We start from the raw sequence: 17,546 nt of genomic DNA, 5'->3' as shown, positions 1-17,546 counted from the left end.
GACAAGTTTGCTGAGTCCTAGTATGTGTGAAAGGTGCCCTGCCCCACAGAGTGGGCTAGTGCACAGCCTGCTTGTCCCAACAAAATGGCTCTGTTGGCAGCCCCGTGAAGCACACTATAGAACTACTTGAGGATGCCTAATTCTTACTCTTAACTGGACAGTTTGTGGGTGTAGCTAAAGCTCTTGCCCTGGGCCAGATGCTCCACGGCGCTGGGGATTCAGCAGCGAGCCAAATACAGTTCCGCTCTCAAGCGTGTCGTCTGGCAAAGAAGACAGGTATCAGATTTCTTGGGTAGATAACCCCCTTACCTGCTCAGCAGAGATGGCGGAACCACAGATGAAGATTTGGAAGTTATTGTCATGTCGCTGAAGGTCACTGAAGGCTGAGCTGGGTGGGTGAGCTCAGCCCCTGGGGAGTACCGGCAGCTGCTTCCCAGGTGTAGGAGCCTGAGAAGGAGCTGCTAGGGAGCAAGAAGCAGAATAGGAGATGCGGGCAGAGAACCCAAGGGGTGTGCATTTCTAGGGTATGAGTGAGGTTTTATGTAGAAGGAAGTAGAAATAATTATTTGGAAATAATTACAGTGCCAGATAGGTATATAGTGCTTGCTGTGTGCTAAGCCATGTTCTGAGCACTTTATCCATTTAATCCCCACAGCAAACCCACAGCTGAATCTCTGAACAACACTGAAAGGTTATCATGTTGGTGAACATACTGCATGTAAGGCACTGCGTTAGGTATTAGGTGGAGGATACGAAATTCTCTTAGACAGGAGTAGAGAGTCGGAAACATGTGAATACCGAGGATAGTGATGGTAATGTAGTGAGTGTCTCCATGTCACATTTATTCATAGTTTGGGGAGCATGGTTCCCCCTTTTCCTGATCCTCAGTAGAAACTAGTCCTGTGGCTAAATCCCATCTTTAAGCTCACTGCTCTCAGTTTTTTAATGTCTGCCATCTAGACCTCTCCCCTGAACTCGAGTTTTGTGTTTTCCAGCTGTCTAGTCAGCATGTCCTTGTAGATATGTAGACAATGGCTGAGACTCAACTCCTAACACCTGCCCGCCCACTCCCGCACCCTGCCCCACCTCCCGGAAACGGCAGCCCCTTCCTGCCTGCCGCTTGGCCAGAGCTGTTTGAGTCATGCTGGACTCCTCTTTCTCTCACACCCACTTCAGTCAGTCCCAGATACTGTCCACTCTGAACTGAGAATTTATCCAGATGCTAACCCTCCTCAGTCTCCACCTTCGCCCAAGCCATTAACCATCTCTCACTTGGGTTATTACTCTTGCCTCTAACTGGTTTCCCTGCCCCTGCCCTGTGGTCTGTTTTTTACACTGTGGTTGGAGTGATCCTTCCGGAACAGAAGCTAGTTTATAACTCCTTTGTTCCAAACTTTGCAGTGGTTTCCCATCTCGTTCAGGGTAAACCCTAAGTCCTTAGAATGGCCTACAAGTCCCCGTGTGATCTGGGACCCCCACCACCACCACCTCTCTGTCCTCAACTCCTCCCACTTCCCCGTGGCTCACACTGATCCAGCCACACTGACCTCCTCCCTGTATTTTTGCTACTGCCTTTGGGGCCTTTGGACTAGCTCTGCTTCTTGCCTGGAATATCTTACCCCCCTGGGTATCTTCACACCTTACCCTTCACTTATTCACGTGCCCCCTTCTTAGAGCAGTCTTCTGGGGTTGCTTTATAGAAAGAACAGCACCCATCTCCACCATTACATGATACTGCCCCGTTTCCTTGCCCAGGTTTTCTCCATAGCACTTATCACTGCCTGACATACATTTGATGTCTTCCTCATTCTACTAGAACAGAAACTCCATGAGGGCAGGAATTTTTGTCTTGTCAGCTGCTGCATCCCCAGTGCCTACAGCAATGCTTGGCATGAAATTAACATTCATGCCCACTTGCTGAAAGAGTGAATGAGCAAACACAAAAATACACTGGATACTTTTTTTTTAATTCAGTCACTATAAGAGCTAAAATTTGGGCCCAATTGAATTGATCTCTCTCTCTTTTTCCGTAACATAATCATTCCACATTTTCTTTGTGCTATTTAAGGGAGCTTTACTGCTTACTTCTTTAATCTGTAGAGAGAGTCTTAATTTGAGGTCCTTGGCCAGGACATAGTATGTGTCCTGCAAGATCATCTATAATTATTTTCCTTTATTAGGAAATCTGCATGCTGCCAGCTCCCCCAGTGGGGCTTTGAGAGCCCCTTCACCAGCGTCATTTGTTCCAACTCCTCCCCCATCCTCGCATGGAATCTCAATAGGACCAGGGGCCAGTTTTGCTAGTCCACATGGTGAGTCCATACATGGAAATCGCAATAGCTTAAGAATTTGACGTGAAAGTAGTTTTTTGTTAAATAAATTCTTTTCTTATTGCAAAATTAGCACTTTGTTCGTTGGGGAAATTGTCAAAGAAAATGAATTTGTCCTGATCCCACCACGCAGAGATCTACCAGTTAGTCTGTCTACTTTGGACTCTCTCCCCCTCGCTTCTGCCTTGCTCTTCCCGTCTAACCCTAACCCCCCGGCTTGCCTGCCTGCTCGCCTCTCTGTTGCTCTCCACCTGTCTGCTTGTCTCTCCTCTCAGACACCTCCCCCCACAACTGGGACTATACCATATGTATTGTTTTGAGACTTGAATTCTTTAACTTTCCAACTAAAAAATTCTATTTTGAATTGGTTCAAATAAAGAATACAAGAGGTAGCCAGGGAAGTGTTTTTATGCCACCAACCACCTAGTTGCAGAGATGTGTGCATACACAGGCAAATGCCTATAACTGTTCTTACCGCTTTTACACATGGGACAGCATACTTTAGTGCCTTACTTTTTTCATCTATTTTTTTCCTGAATGCCATGCCAAATCACAGCATAAAGGACTTCCTCAGTTTTTACAGCTGTGTAGCATCTGTGGTTTTACTATCTACTATTAATATTTGTGAGATCTACATCGTCCTACTAAATGGCTTCATAGTATTCCCTTTTGTTGACATACCGTGATTTAACTGCCCTCCTGTTTTCTGTTTTGATTTTTTCTTTTTTTTTTTTTTTTTTTTTTTTTTACAATGGCAAATGGTATCATCTCTGTTCACATGATTATTCCCTTAGGTAAGTTCCTAGACATGGAATTGCTGTCTCAAAGGGTTTGAGAAATTCTGAAGCTTTTGAAACATACTGCAAATTGCTCACCCGAAATGCTGTACCAATTTCCTCTAGCATCAGACAAGAATGTCTATTTTCATGCATCATTGCCAACACAGGGTATTAGGACTTTTAGAAATCGTAGTCATTTTGATAGGTAAAGAATGGTATCTTCTTGTTTAATGTGCATTTCTTTGATCATTAATGAAGTTAAACCTTTTTTCTTTGACTAGTCTTAGGTATTTCTTATTTTATGCCTGCCTATGTGTTCTTGTGTTTTTTCCTTACCAATTTATAAGACTTTTAAGTTAGGATCATTTACTCTCTGATATATGGTAAAAGTATTTTCTCCATTTATATTTTGATTACAGAGGGGCATAAGTAATATGTTAAAGGTAACTGCGGGATGAAATTTAAATAATCAAATTATTCAGGAAGTTGCTGCTTTTAAGACTTGATTCTTGGTCCATTTCTCAGTCAGCATAGCCTTTACTAAAGAAAGAAAAGGGAAAATTTCCCTCTCCTCGGCCTTGGGTAGAATGAAAAACATAATTTGTCAGGGTTACTTGAAAAATAAAAGATTTCTGCCCTTAAGTGAGCTTTGAGATTTTTTTGCTCAACATTTTCAAAGACGTTTGCAAATAGGTTTTGAAAATAGTAGGTTGTTGCGTAGTGTGTAGATTGTTACACATTGAACATGCTGAAGCTTGTGTGAAGGTACCTTTTATCATTTCTCATTCTATAGTTTTCTAACTTTGTGTCATGTTAAAAAGTACATAAACTACACAAAATAGAGATTCAGGTGTGCCACGTGCAAAAGCCGCATACTTTAGTGAAATAGCGGAGGGAAAAAAAATGATTGCCTTGTAAAGTGTCGAGTATGTCAGTGGTGTCAAGTACTTTTCAGTTATTAAAATACAGGTTTTGAAAACCATCTGTTCACTTGTTTACAGGAACCCTGGACCCTAGTTCTCCATACACTATGGTGTCACCAAGTGGACGAGCTGGGAACTGGCCAGGGTCTCCTCAAGTGTCCGGCCCCTCACCAGCAACACGCATGCCTGGAATGTCACCAGCCAACCCATCACTACATTCTCCAGTACCAGATGCTTCTCATTCCCCTCGAGCTGGAACAAGTGAGCAGCATCACCATTTTTTTATCTGTTTTAGTCTAACCTCCACATGATGTCCTGTTTTTTTTTTTTCCATCCTCACATTTGAAAGCTGTGACCTGCTTGTTAAATGGAGATACTTAATAACTTAAACTTTAATCCACTTAGTAAATTGGTTAACGGTAGTTAATTTGCACAGTTAAAGCAAAATGTAAGAGGGAAATGTCTCCTCCAGAAGTCTTATGAGGTGAGCCCCAGTGCTTCTGTTATATCTACTAGCTTAGCTGCAAAACTAGACCTTGAGGGACACCTCAAGTTAACTGACAAGGTTGTACAAATTAACACAGAACAGAATTGTGCACATATGTTAGTTAGCTTTGCCAGGTAACGTTTAATGACTTAGAACAGCAGTCTTGCATTAGCTCACCATTCCATAGGTTGGTGATTTAGGCTAAGCCAAGTTGGGTGATTTTTCCAGGCTCTGCTTTGCTCACTAGTGTATTTATTGTCAGTTCCTGCGTGGGCTGAGGCCTGGCTGGTGTAAAATGGCCCCTGATGGCGTGACTTCCTCAGCTCCCTGTGGTCTCATACTTGATCGCAGGCTTGTTCACCTGATGGCTGGGCAGGGTTCCAAGAACGTGAGTGGAATCCTTGGTTTGCAGCTGGCTCCACGTCACTTCCCCTGCATTCTTTTAAGTCACAGCAAGTCACATGGCCAGCCCAGGTTCCAGGAAGAGAAATGGGCTCCGTCTCTCAAAGGGCTTGCTACAAAGTCACTTTGCAACTAACCCAGCTATAGGGAGAGAAATCCTGGCCATTTTGCTAACAGGAAGCTAACATAGGATTGTTAGCCACAAGGAATAAGGAAAACAGTATGGATTGCTTTAGAGTAACAAAGATTTATGATAAAAGCAAAACAGAACAGTGGGACCGTGTGTATTTGTGAATAAAATGACATGTTTTCCTTCCCAAAAGGTTCCCAGACTTTGCCAACAAACATGCCTCCACCTCGTAAACTACCTCAGCGCTCCTGGGCAGCCTCCATACCTACCATCCTCACTCACAGTGCCTTGAACATTTTACTGCTGCCCTCTCCAACACCAGGCCTTGTGCCTGGCCTGGCAGGTAGTTATCTTTGTTCTCCGCTTGAGAGATTCCTTGGATCGGTCATCATGAGACGGCACCTTCAAAGAATTATTCAACAAGAAACGGTATGGGTACCTAGTGAACTCCTCAGTGATGATTTGTCGAAGGATGGTGCTTATAAATTGCCCCACGGAACAGCATTTGAACTAAAATGATGTTCCCTCACTTCCTTTAGCTAGCTTGTTGGAACTGTGCTTTCCACACTGCTCTAGCATTAAAAATGGACCCCACTGTTTCCTTTTCCATTCTTAGGTTTACATGTTCCTACATTTTATAGTTTCCTGTGCTATGGCTGACAGGCCCAGAGATAGGTCCTACAGCGTCCCCACAGTGTCATGGGACAAATGCTCCCAGAATCTGCCTTTGCAGAGAGTAGCGTACAAGCAGCTGTTGGCCTTCTGGAATCCTCTTACAGGCAGACCTACTTTGAATCGGATTCTCCATTAAAATAAAATTATTTATGATCACAAGGTTCATGAACAGCTGAATTGATATAGAAAAAGTCAGAAAAAGACTTGTGTCCTGTGGTGATATCCTCAGGAAATAGTTCTGAGGTGATAGCCCTGGTTCTAGAGTCTGACTATCTGGGTTTGTACCCAGTCCATGCCACCAGCTAGTACAAGCTTTGGCAAATCCCTTTACCTTTTTGATAATGGTAGATAATAGTATTTACCTAACTCATAACAATTGTGGGAGTTCGAGGTATTTCTTATAAAGCCCTTAGCGTAATGTCTTGGTATTATTCAGTACATACTATTTATAACTCTTAATACACGTATGTGTTAATGAGGTAGAATGGCGAATGTTTAAAATATCTGCTCCGTGGATGGCACCAAGCTATTCTGCAACCTTTATATTTAGATTTGAAAATAATAGAGGTCTTAACATAAATTGAATGAATTAGCATTTTAAAAAATTATTAATGAGACCTGTGATCTACCCTTTTTCTGCCACTTAGAAGCCACATAAGCTTTCAGGCATTAGAACCTCATTTTGCTCATCTGCATAATTAATATGTTATGATAGAGCAGGGGTCAATAAACTACTGGCCCCAGTTGGGAGAGGGGAGCAAGTCCTACCCACCACCTGTTTGTAAATGAAGTTTTACTGGAATGTAGTCACATATATTAATTTACGTATTGTTGATGGCAGCTTTCAACTCTGATGGCATCATTGAGTAGTTGTGACAGAGACCATGTAGCCTAAAATATTTATTCTCCATTACTTTACAGAAAAATTTTCAGCTATAAGGTCCCAACCCAGATCCAACATTTTCTAATGGTGCTCTTTATTCTTTTCTTCTACTGTGCCATTTTTTAAAAACTTGTGGAAAATTTTAATCATATATGCAAGTTGAGAGTAGAATAGTATAAGAGAATATAATGAACTTCTATGTTCTCATCACCTGCCTTCAACAGTGAACTCCTGTCAGTCTTGTTTCTTCTATAGCTCCTTCTCCCATATGGTTTGACAGCAAGTCCCAGACCTCATTTCATCCATAAAGACAGTTTCTTTATCATCAGATAGCTAGTTGGTGTCCAGATTTCCCAAGTTACCACGGTGTTTACGGTCTAAAGAAGTAACCAAACAAGTTTATGTCTCTCTGAAACTGGAGACTCCCCCTCCATCTCTTCTCACACAGTTTATTTGTTGAAGCAGCCTTATCTGTTGCTGTGTCAAGTTCCTCACAGTCTTGATTTTGCTGATTGCATCCCTTTGGAATTAACATGTCCTTTTGACCCTCACATTTCTATAATATTGGTCTACCCTACAAATCTAACTCCTGAATTGTAGCTCAAGTTTGTTACTTTACGAGAATATTCCGTAGGTTGTGTTATGTTCTTCCTTCGAGAGACACCTATAGTTCCTTCTTTGGGATGTTAGCAATTGATGGTTCTCGGGGCCTAGATATTTTTGATTGGGAGCAGGTATCAACTTTTAGTTTTCCCTCTGAAACAGTTCTGTTTTCATTTCCTCTTTGTCTTACATACTAACTTGATGCACCCTTCATGTTTTGCAGCTGCAGCTGATAAATTCCAACGAACCCGGAGTGATCATGTTTAAAACTGATGCCCTGAAATGCAGAGTAGCCCTTAGTCCGAAAACCAACCAAACACTTCAGCTAAAAGTAACACCTGAAAATGCAGGACAGTGGAAACCTGATGAACTTCAAGTTTTGGAGAAGTTCTTTGAAACAAGAGTATGTGTTCCTTAATGCATAGTTTTAATACAGGCATACCTCGTTTTATTGCACTTTATCTTATTTTGCTTCACAGATACTGGTTTGTTTTTGTTTTTGTTTTTAAAAAATTGAAGGTTTGTGGCAACCCTGCATGAAGCAAGTCCATCAGGGCCATTTTCCTACCAGCATTTGCTCACTTCATGTCTCCTTGTCACATTTTGGTACTTTTCGTAAAATGTCCAACTTTTTCTTTATTATGGTGACCGATGATTGTGATTCACTGACCGCTCAGGTGGTAGTTAGTGTTTTTTAGCAATAAAGAATTTTTTAAGAGGGGTACATTGTTTTAGACATAATACCATTGCACACTTAATAGACTACAGTATGATGTGAATAAACATGACTTTTATATGTACTGGGGAAGCTGAAAACTCACTCAACTCACTTTATTGCAATACTTGCTTTATTGGGGTGGGTTGGAACTGAACTCACATCTCCAAGGTATGCCTGTATCATCAACAAAAAGAAGAGTCAAAGTAGAATGTGGAGTAACTTGCTTTATTCATCCCTGTAGGTTGCAGGACCGCCGTTTAAAGCCAATACGTTAATAGCCTTCACCAAGCTGTTAGGAGCTCCTACACACATCCTCAGGGACTGTGTGCATATTATGAAGCTAGAGCTGGTAAGTTAGAGTGACGCGCATACTTCTGTATATAACAAGGACTGTCTGAAGAGGTTGAAGTTGGTGGGAGCAGTGTTTATTGGTTTTCACCTCTTTACGTACTTCTATTTTTCTCTTACACTCTTCTTATTTTTTGAGATTTTATTTATCTTTGAATAGGTAACACAGCCCTTCTGTATCTTTTGAATTGAGATCAAGATGTGATACAGGGGAAATTTCCCATCTATCCCTGTCCAGCTGTCTAGTCTCCCTCCCCACAGGCAACGCAAGTTACCAGTGGCTTACCTCTTAAAAAAGCAAATACATTTAATTCACTCTTCCTGCTCCTAGATACTGAAATGATGCTCCTATGGCTTCTTTTAATACCATTATGGATTTGTTTTTTAAAATTCTTTAAATTTTTGATCCATTTAAAATATACCTCGGTGTCAAATGTGAGGGGTGGACCTGGCTTTTTCAGATGCCCCCAATTCCCCTAATGCCATTTATCAAAAAATCTGTCCTTCCTGGGGAGATGAATTTCTCTTCTTTCCTGTGAAAGTATACAGCTATATAGATGGAATCCAGGTGGCAGCTGATTATATTTTTCCAAGCTTACAGGACTTGCATTCAAATGTTTACAGTATTGCTTTGAGTAATTCCAAATACCTCACTTCTTTTTCCAGTTGGTGTTTTACTGTTAATATTGGGGACAGCAGTGTTCCTTTGCTGATAGTCTCAACATTTGGCTTCTGCTCTAGTAGCATGTAGGAACCATTATTTATATCAAAAAGATACCCATTTGAATTTTTGAAGGAATAAGTATTCATGTGGCGAAAACAACAACAACCGAAAAGGCACCAGTGGGGGCGCCTGGGTAGCACAGTCAGTTAAATGGCTGGCTCTTGATTTTGCCTCAGGTCTCCATCTCAGGACCCTGGCATTGAGCCGTGCCTCAGGCTCTGCACTCAGCAGGGAGTCTGCTTCCAGATTCTCTCTCTCTCTCTCCCTCTGCCCTTCCCCCTGCTCTTGAGCATTCTTTCTCCAAACTACATAAATACATCTTTTTAAAAAAAAAGGCAGAAAACACCAGTGAACACAGTTTGAAATTATTAACACAGTTTGACAAGTACGTTTTAGAGAAGGAGCTGGGACTGAGGCTGGGACGTCTAGGTGGCATCAGTTAAGAAGGGCCTTGAATACCAGGTCTTGGTGCTGGTAGGGTAAGGGAAAGGAACAACATGTGTCACTGCATGTTGCTAAACATTTGTGACCTTGATTAGAACCATGCTCAAGGACATTCTTCTGGCAGTGGTAGATGGTGGAACTGGGGGAGGCAGCCACCGGAAGGGACCATTAGGGGCCACGAGAGGAAATCACCAGTCCTGGAGCTTGGTTGCATCTGTCAAAGTAGAGAAGTGGGAACGGATGACAGAGACACCAAGGAAGCAGAATCCATAGGCCTTGGGAATTAAAGGAGCGGGAGGAAAGGAAAGGGGAACACGTCACACAGGTCTGGACATGTAGGTTCCTACATGTATTTGCATGTAGGAACGTCACGTATGCATTTTCTTTGAAATAATGCAGGCTGTTATCTTTATGTTCTGTTAATAATAGATAGTATAAAATAAGATCCTAACCTTTCAGACTCCTATACTAGAGTGTAATTTTAAATGTTCATATGACTTTATCATGATTTCAAAAACAGTTTCCTGACCAGGCAACACAGCTAAAATGGAACGTCCAGTTTTGCCTGACGATCCCTCCCAGCGCACCGCCCATTGCACCCCCTGGGACGCCTGCTGTGGTGCTGAAATCCAAAATGCTATTTTTTGTAAGTACTACCCGATTGTGTGTGAGTGTATGTGTGCATGCACGCACACGTGCAGAGCCCCTGAGGAAAAAGCCATGCGAGGATAATAGAACAACTCTGGGATTACTTCAGAGTTAACTGTCGCTGTGAACACAGGCTCAGACTCCTTAATTGTCAGCTTGGACCTGATGTACTCCCGATTCTTCCAGTAATAACAGAAACATACTGAACTAGATAATTGTGTGGTACGGTTGCATCTTAACCATAACATTCAATCGTTTGTCACTTTTCTTGTCATCTCTAGTTTTCTTATGTCCAAGGTATCTTAATCTGATAGAGTAAATAATACCTTTGATAAATGGAGGCAAATGTTTTATTTTCTTACTACGTTTTTATTCTTTTTGTATGTGTTGTGTGTCTTCAGCTTCAACTAACTCAGAAAACGTCGGTCCCTCCCCAAGAACCTGTTAGTATTATAGTTCCAATCATTTATGACATGGCTTCAGGTACAACCCAACAGGCAGACATTCCCAGACAGCAGAACTCTTCTGTTGCTGCTCCCATGATGGTCAGCAACATTCTGAAGAGGTTTGCAGAGATGAACCCACCACGACAAGGTACATGACCAGTAGATGATATTTTATTGCATATATGTTATAAAAGTTCTTTTGAGAGATTCCTCCTCCTTTCCTCTGCTCCCACCTTACCCCCCCCCCACCCCGCAATCCTAGTAATAGAGCGCTGATTGCTGTGGCCCTCTTAATGTCTGCCTGTCGCTTTCTTCCTTTCTCACTGGTTCTTCATTTTTGTCCATGTCTCTGCTGCCTGGACCTCATTTTTGTTAGTGATTTACTATTGGGACTGACCCAGTTGCTAATGCCAGAAGCTTGTATTTCTAGCACACATTGCCACAGAGCCGTAGGTTAGGACGATAGACTTTTTCATGGCTGTGAATTCCTGCCCTACCATCGATCCCTGCCACTCTGTACATCACCAGTTGAAATGCATGTCGGTTTCTCATATTTCATGGTTCGATCATGAATAGAATATTATCATTCAAAGTTCTGTATCTTCTAAATGTTTTGTGAAGAATAAAAGCTGATACAAATGGCATCACTGCTTTTTGGGCTTCTTAATAAGTGTCAGGCGGGTGCAAGTGAACCTTTTCACCAAGTGCACAATGAAGCTCTCAGACAACATTTTCGAGGAACCCTGGATGTTTCTGGCAGGTAAACCAGGTCCCTTCCACACTGTGGTAGCTTACACGGAACACACAACTCCTAGCAGTGGTGAATGTTTGGTCACAAAAAGAGCACTTTTCTTCCATTTTGCTTGTTGCTAATTTTAAGGAAATTAAATTTCAATTAAAATTTGCTTATTTCTACTATTAAGGAAGTCCTCTAGCTTTCTGCTTAGGATGTATGATAACAGAATTACATTTTTAAATGAGGGAAAGTTGTTCTCTGAAACATTTTTTAGGTACCACAGTGTTAAAATTTTACTAGAAACAGGAATCACAGGAGAAATTGTTTTTCGTTATTTATTTCTCCATATTGTATATACATAGGCAAGTTTTCACTCATATAGAGTTTACAAGGAATGCACTGGGCAGTAGAGAAGGGTACGCTTCCTTTGCTGTAAGACTTCTTCCACTTCTTACAATTTTCTCCTTTCATCCTTTGACTTCTCTCTTCTTTCAGCTACAAATAGGTCCTTCAGAAACAAAGTTTAAAGTTAAAAGAATTTTCAAAGTAGCAGTCCAGTAGAACTTTGATGATAAGACCATTTCTTCACAAGCAGATGATTATCATTACTATGTCTTGTGGAATTTACAGTTAAAAGGAAAGAATGTTTTGATCCTCTTGGGATCAGACACATTTTTCTACCTATCAATAATGAAAATGTGTTTTTAAAAAAGGAAAAAGAAGGATATAACTTTTCCTTTTATTTGAGAAATTGTTGGGATGTTTTGGGAGTGTTTTTCTTTACTTTTTTTAGTCTTTTTTTTTTTTAATGTCTACCTTAGATTGGGCAAACCTGGGGTTTCATTTTTTCTCTGTACCAGTTGGAGGGAAGCTTGCAGTAACTTGCACAGGGTCACTACATGTCCCGCCCTTTGCCAGAAGGCCATTCTTCCATTGAGGCCTCCCGTTCTCTCACTGTAGCGTTAGGCCATGCGCCAGGAATGGGACCCAGCTTTTGGTTAATATTATTTACAGCTGGTTTGGGTTTATTATATTTAAGTCTATGTAATGTTCATAAGAAGTACGAGGCAGGGTCTCTGGTTTCTTTGAGCAAAGGGGAAATTGAAAGGATGAGTCATTAGCCTCCCCCCACCTGCCCGCCCTGAACAAGTCTTGTTTTTGGATTGTCGGTGTGCCATATACTTCAGCATCCCCTCCCCGCCCCCCCCCCGTACCTGTTACTTCCTCCCCTTCCAGTGAAGTGCTTTTAAGAATCACTCTCTTTTCATTAACTGATATAAATGTTGAACTCCAGAAGTTGATCATTTCCTTTACGTTTGAGAAAAATCCAAAATGTGTCATAGAACTGCACTGCCCAATATAACTGTCACTAGCCACATGTGGCTATTTAAATTCAAGCTAGTTAAAATTAACTAAAATTTAAAATTCAGTTCCTCAGGCACACTAGCTACATGACAGGTACTCAGGAGCCACGGTGCACATACAGAGTATTTCCATCAGCACACAAAGTTCTGTTGGACAGTGCGATCATAGGCATTTTTACCTGGCCTTTAAAGCAACTTTAGAAGGACATCTTGCTGTTGTAACTGATGCATAAATCTAAACTCGATCTTTTCATTAGATTCAGAATGCATAAACAAACTCTTAGTAGCATTGAAACCCAATTTTAAAGGCTTATCCAATGCTCCAGTGTTTCAGTGGAGAAACTCAAGGCATTTCTCCTTAAATTCAAACCTAACTTGGACTTGCCCAGAATTTCCTAAGAAGAAAAACAAACAAAACCAGAACCAAGTATCATAACACCGAAGCTCAATCCCCTGTAGCCTGTGCAGTTAGTCTTTTATTTTGACCCTTGAAGTACTTGCTGATTTTAGATTTAATTATCCCTGCCCCCACCAGTGTGTTGACAGCATCTTTCCTGTATTGCGAATAGCTAATGACCATTTTTCTCTGTTGCAGGTGAATGCACAATATTTGCAGCTGTTCGTGATTTAATGGCTAATCTTACACTGCCCCCTGGTGGGCGTCCATAGACACTATTGTTTTTAAACCAGGAAGGCTGACAAATGAGACAAAACAGCAAAAAAAAAAAAAAAAAAAAAAGAATTTAGTCTTCAGTTTAAAAAAGGACTTTTTTGACTTTAAGAGCTAAATATTCTAAACTGGCAAAAATTTTCAGGGTGCACTTCTTTCATCAAAAAGACCATCAATCTTTTTTGTATAGTGAACTTGTATAGTGTGTTTAAATGGGACACATTTCAAGCTAGGTAAAACATCGGTGTCCGCTTGCCAGTAATAGATTTAATATTCTGTTTTATACTATAAAGTTATGGAAATGCCAAACTTGTTTATTTAATTGTTTTCTTATGTTTTGGGTGTAATAGTCCTTTTTTTGGTTTTTGTTTTGTTTTTTAAGGCAGGTCTGTCATTTTTGAATACTGTAAAACTGTGATAAACTTTATATTGAAGCTGTATTTTAATATGCCCGCTTTGAGTCCTTACATGAAAATGTTCTGGGAGTTGTTATAAACACATCCCAAGGAAGCAATATTTAATAAAACTAGGTTTAAAAAAAAGCAAAACAAAACAAACAGTGACACTCACTTGTGTGTATATCAGCTCTGTAGACTTCTCCTGGCCTCCCTTCATCTTTCACCTGGTGGAGCCAATAATTAATTTCTAATGATAATGTCTGAAATTTGACCAAAAACATCTTCTTTGTTTCAAGATTAATTTATTTTCTTCAGACATTCCTAACTTGATTGGTGGTGAACGTTTAGCACTGTAGTTGTCTTTTAGTGTAGGATTCGAGTAAAAAACAAGGTGAACCTGTCTTTGAGAAGAGACAGCGGGTAGTTCGTATTGATCAAGGATCTCAGATACTGCAATCATTCTCATCCGTTGAAGATAAGGAAACTTTTCTGTTAGGCAAATTTAGTTTACAGGATACTTCTGCATACAGCATGAATTAGGAAACCTAGAACTTGAGTGTTCCACCCTTGCATGAAATTTCTGTGACATTTCTTTATCTTGCTTAACTTCTCCGCCCTTGCCTTCCCCACCACGCTTGGGGTTGTTCTAAACAATCCTAACTTAATTCATTGTCAACAAAATGGTAAAGTGTTTCGCTTGGAAGAAACCTGGTTACAGTGCCCTCACTTTGAAGAATCCAAGATTCGGTGCCCGTCCAGGGTCAAGTGGAGTTTCTGGTACTGACACATCTCAGCAGAGTTTCTTTTTGGAGCACCGTGCTGTCTCTCCCGGGAGTCAGGGACTTTTTTAAGCTTCAAAGAATGTGATTAGAAGAGAAGCAAAGGTCTTCTGGTGACCTAATGTTATTTGGGAAAGTTTTTTATGTGATAATACTGTACTGAGTTATTTGGTCACAGGAATATTGGCTCTCCAGTAAATTGTAGACGCTCTAATTCCACTTTAAGATGATTTGAGCTTCTGTTAACTATCAACTACCAAATTCTAATTTCAGGCATCTCACTGCAGCTATGTTGTATCTGTTCTCAACTTCGCTTGATTCTCCATTCACTTCTGGTCAGAGTACAGGCCTTCTTTGCCTTTCTTCGTTGTCTTATTTCTACCTTTATCCCCTGCTTCTCGCCCAGCTCTACCACTGTTTAGGAACAGGTTACTGGACTTTATCCTTCCTTTAACTTACCTTTTATCCTTCGGTTTTCAGTTCTCCTTAAAATGGAAATCACATCAGTTTGGCAATCTGACATGTCTTTATCAAGGGTCAGCCCTTTTCTGTTGGGGGCTGAGTCCTTTCTTTCATGTAGAAATCTACATGTATATACAAGAAATGTATTTTTATCAGCAGGATAATATTGTCTCAAATTTTATGAAAAGAGTAAACTTTTCAGGTATTCTTTTTAAGTGTGGTTTTGAAACGTTAATTGTATTTTTTAAACACGATGCATTCAGTGGACACTTTTTTCCTGATTATAACTCGTCTCTGAATGCCTCGTGCAAATCAAAATAGGATTCAGTGAGCAGAATTTGCTTTCGATGCGTAAGAATAAACCCATGAATATGAATTTTGATATGTTTGGTACTTGGAATTGAAATATACTTTATTAAAGCTTGAAAACACTAGCATTCAAATCTTAGGTTTCAGCATAAACCATGTCTTTTGCCTCTTTTGTTACCCAGGTTCAATCAAAGGGACTGGATGCCCATAGTAGTTTTTTTCCTGATAGGTAGTTGGGGTCTTAACTTTGAAAGTGTTTTCAATGTAATTTTAGTAATTTCGGTAATAAAATTTATACAAGTTTCAGAGAACTACCAACTCTCTCTAGTTAATTTGCATGGAAACATTTTGGACTGTAGTCTGGCTTAGCATTGTTTTGATCTCGAAAGAAGAAATTGGTCCTGATTTGCCAGCTTCTTTTTTTCATTTGCTGAAATGCTGTTTCAGAATGTATAGGAGTACTTTCAGAATTAGAGAGGAAGAAAGCAAAAAATTCAACAGAACATAATCAAGTTACTAATAACAGGGGCCAAACCTTATGTATGAAAGTTAAATATGAGCTAGTGCAAGCTGAAACTAAAATACATGTGATTTGAATTTAAATACCATTAATAACTGTTGCAGTTAATACAGGAACTCATTCAGCCACAGGATACTAACCGTTTGTTAGTCATTCTGTGGACCATGATTAATTTGATAACTTCAAGAAGTATAATTTTGCTACTTTAAATTCAGAACCCAGTTTCTACATAAAAAAGTTTCTTTCATGATTTTTCCCTCAAAGAACTACCTATTATGTTTTACTTAAATATTTATTAATCCAAGTTCTTGATATAAAAATCAATATACAGAAAATTTTAAGAGAACTTACCAGGAAACTTAAAGGACAGAAAGGAAAAACGTTAATGCATATTTCATTATTTCTTGGGAAATTTCCTCTTTCATTTGGTTTGATGGGAGTGGACAGTCTTATGTCTAAGGAAATGAATTGAAATTTACCTAGGGTGGATTTAGTATTGAGGTTATTAAGAAAAAAGCAGAGGCCAACGAGCATTGTGCTGCACAACCCCAGGAGACCAGATCTCACAATTTTCTATATATTGACTCCACTTCCAAGTGGCCAGCGATGTGTTCAAATACCTTGCCCAGAAATATGACTGATGATGACACGTTTAGATCCATGTAAAATAATAGCTAATAGTTACTGAGAGCTTTCTATTGCCAGGCACTGTCCTAAGTATTTCAATGTGTATTTAATCCTCACAACAACTCAATGGGGTAGGTATTAATATCCTCCTTTTACAGATGAGTAAACTGAGCCCCCAGAGAAATGAAGTAATTTGCTGAGTTCAAAATTAAGTTTACTTAAGATCAAACAGTTGAAAAGGGGCAGTTGAAATTCAGAGCTAGGGCTCCTACACACTGGTGCCACTTTGCTCTTAACCACGAAGTCAGGGGAAAGTTTTAACACTCTTCCAAGCTCAAGAAGCTCACTAAAAAGCAACTAAAACTGAGAGGACTTCTTGACAAAAGGAGTTGATAGTCCATGCCTTCTGATCCTCATGGCACTTACTTGGAAGTTAACTAAGACTGCCTTATGTAAAAAGCACTAATTATAACCAAGAGTATTAAATAATCATCCAAGCTGGATGCTTCAGGACCATAGTGGAAGAAGCCCTTATCCGGCTCCGGGTGGCACAGCCCTCCACAGAATCCAGGGGATGCGCATCTTGTTTGCTTCTGCTAGATGGTCCAGGGGCTAATGTTTTTGAGCTTTGTGTCACCTTGACACTGCAGACGCAGGGTAGATGCGTGATGCAGGTAGCCAGCAGTCACACTGAACTAATGCCCTTACTTGCTACAGCCAATCTATTGGGCTTTGGAACTAAACAAACTATAGACTTGTATAATGCAAGGAACATATGTAATTCAAAAAAGTGTGCCTTGAGCATCTTATGTATTTCTACAATAAAAGAGCACAGACGTTAGGAGAGGCAGTCGAATCCGGGACTGGCAGGGTCTCGGTTTGGGGGAACAGACAAAAGGGCGTAAGTGTGTCAGGTACAAGCTCTTTAGGCAAGCATCACACATCTGTCACCTAACACCGGGATGGAGCAGGCCTACCCTTTAAGACAGAAGGCTCCGCCCCGGGATCCTGGGCGCCTGGCGAGGAGCTCTGGCCCCTCCCTTCGCCCTGCACTTGGGGGCGGGCTCTGGGCGGAGCCCCGCCGGCGGCACCGCCCAGGCTTCCGCGCCTGCGCACTACCGCCCGCCCCGCCCCTCGCCCC

At 40.8% G+C, this 17,546-nt stretch overlaps 1 protein-coding gene across 2 annotated transcripts in view; it reads left to right on the top strand.

Annotated features, from left to right (window-relative positions):
* The window catches only part of LOC111150414 (mediator complex subunit 14), a 69,700-nt gene extending 54,132 nt beyond the window's left edge, over positions 1–15,568 (top strand). Inside the window, exons 24-31 of one of the 2 annotated variants that reach the window (XM_022507835.1) lie at positions 2,181–2,312; positions 4,111–4,293; positions 5,245–5,480; positions 7,436–7,615; positions 8,172–8,279; positions 9,967–10,092; positions 10,496–10,688; positions 13,236–15,568. In XM_022507835.1, coding sequence (XP_022363543.1) covers positions 2,181–2,312; positions 4,111–4,293; positions 5,245–5,480; positions 7,436–7,615; positions 8,172–8,279; positions 9,967–10,092; positions 10,496–10,688; positions 13,236–13,309 — 1,232 coding nt within the window. In that variant the 3' untranslated portion in view covers positions 13,310–15,568. The remainder of the gene's footprint in view (positions 1–2,180; positions 2,313–4,110; positions 4,294–5,244; positions 5,481–7,435; positions 7,616–8,171; positions 8,280–9,966; positions 10,093–10,495; positions 10,689–13,235) is intronic. The other variant, XM_022507836.1, reaches the window with a different exon arrangement.
* Positions 15,569–17,546: the final 1,978 nt, after the last annotated feature.

This window comes from Enhydra lutris, unplaced genomic scaffold (assembly GCF_002288905.1).
Source record: "Enhydra lutris kenyoni isolate GAN:26980312 unplaced genomic scaffold, ASM228890v2 scaffoldscaffold23, whole genome shotgun sequence".
NCBI classification, from domain to species: Eukaryota; Metazoa; Chordata; class Mammalia; order Carnivora; family Mustelidae; genus Enhydra; species Enhydra lutris.
Note: the sequence above shows the minus strand (reverse complement) of the source record. Positions and strands in the feature narration are given on the sequence as shown.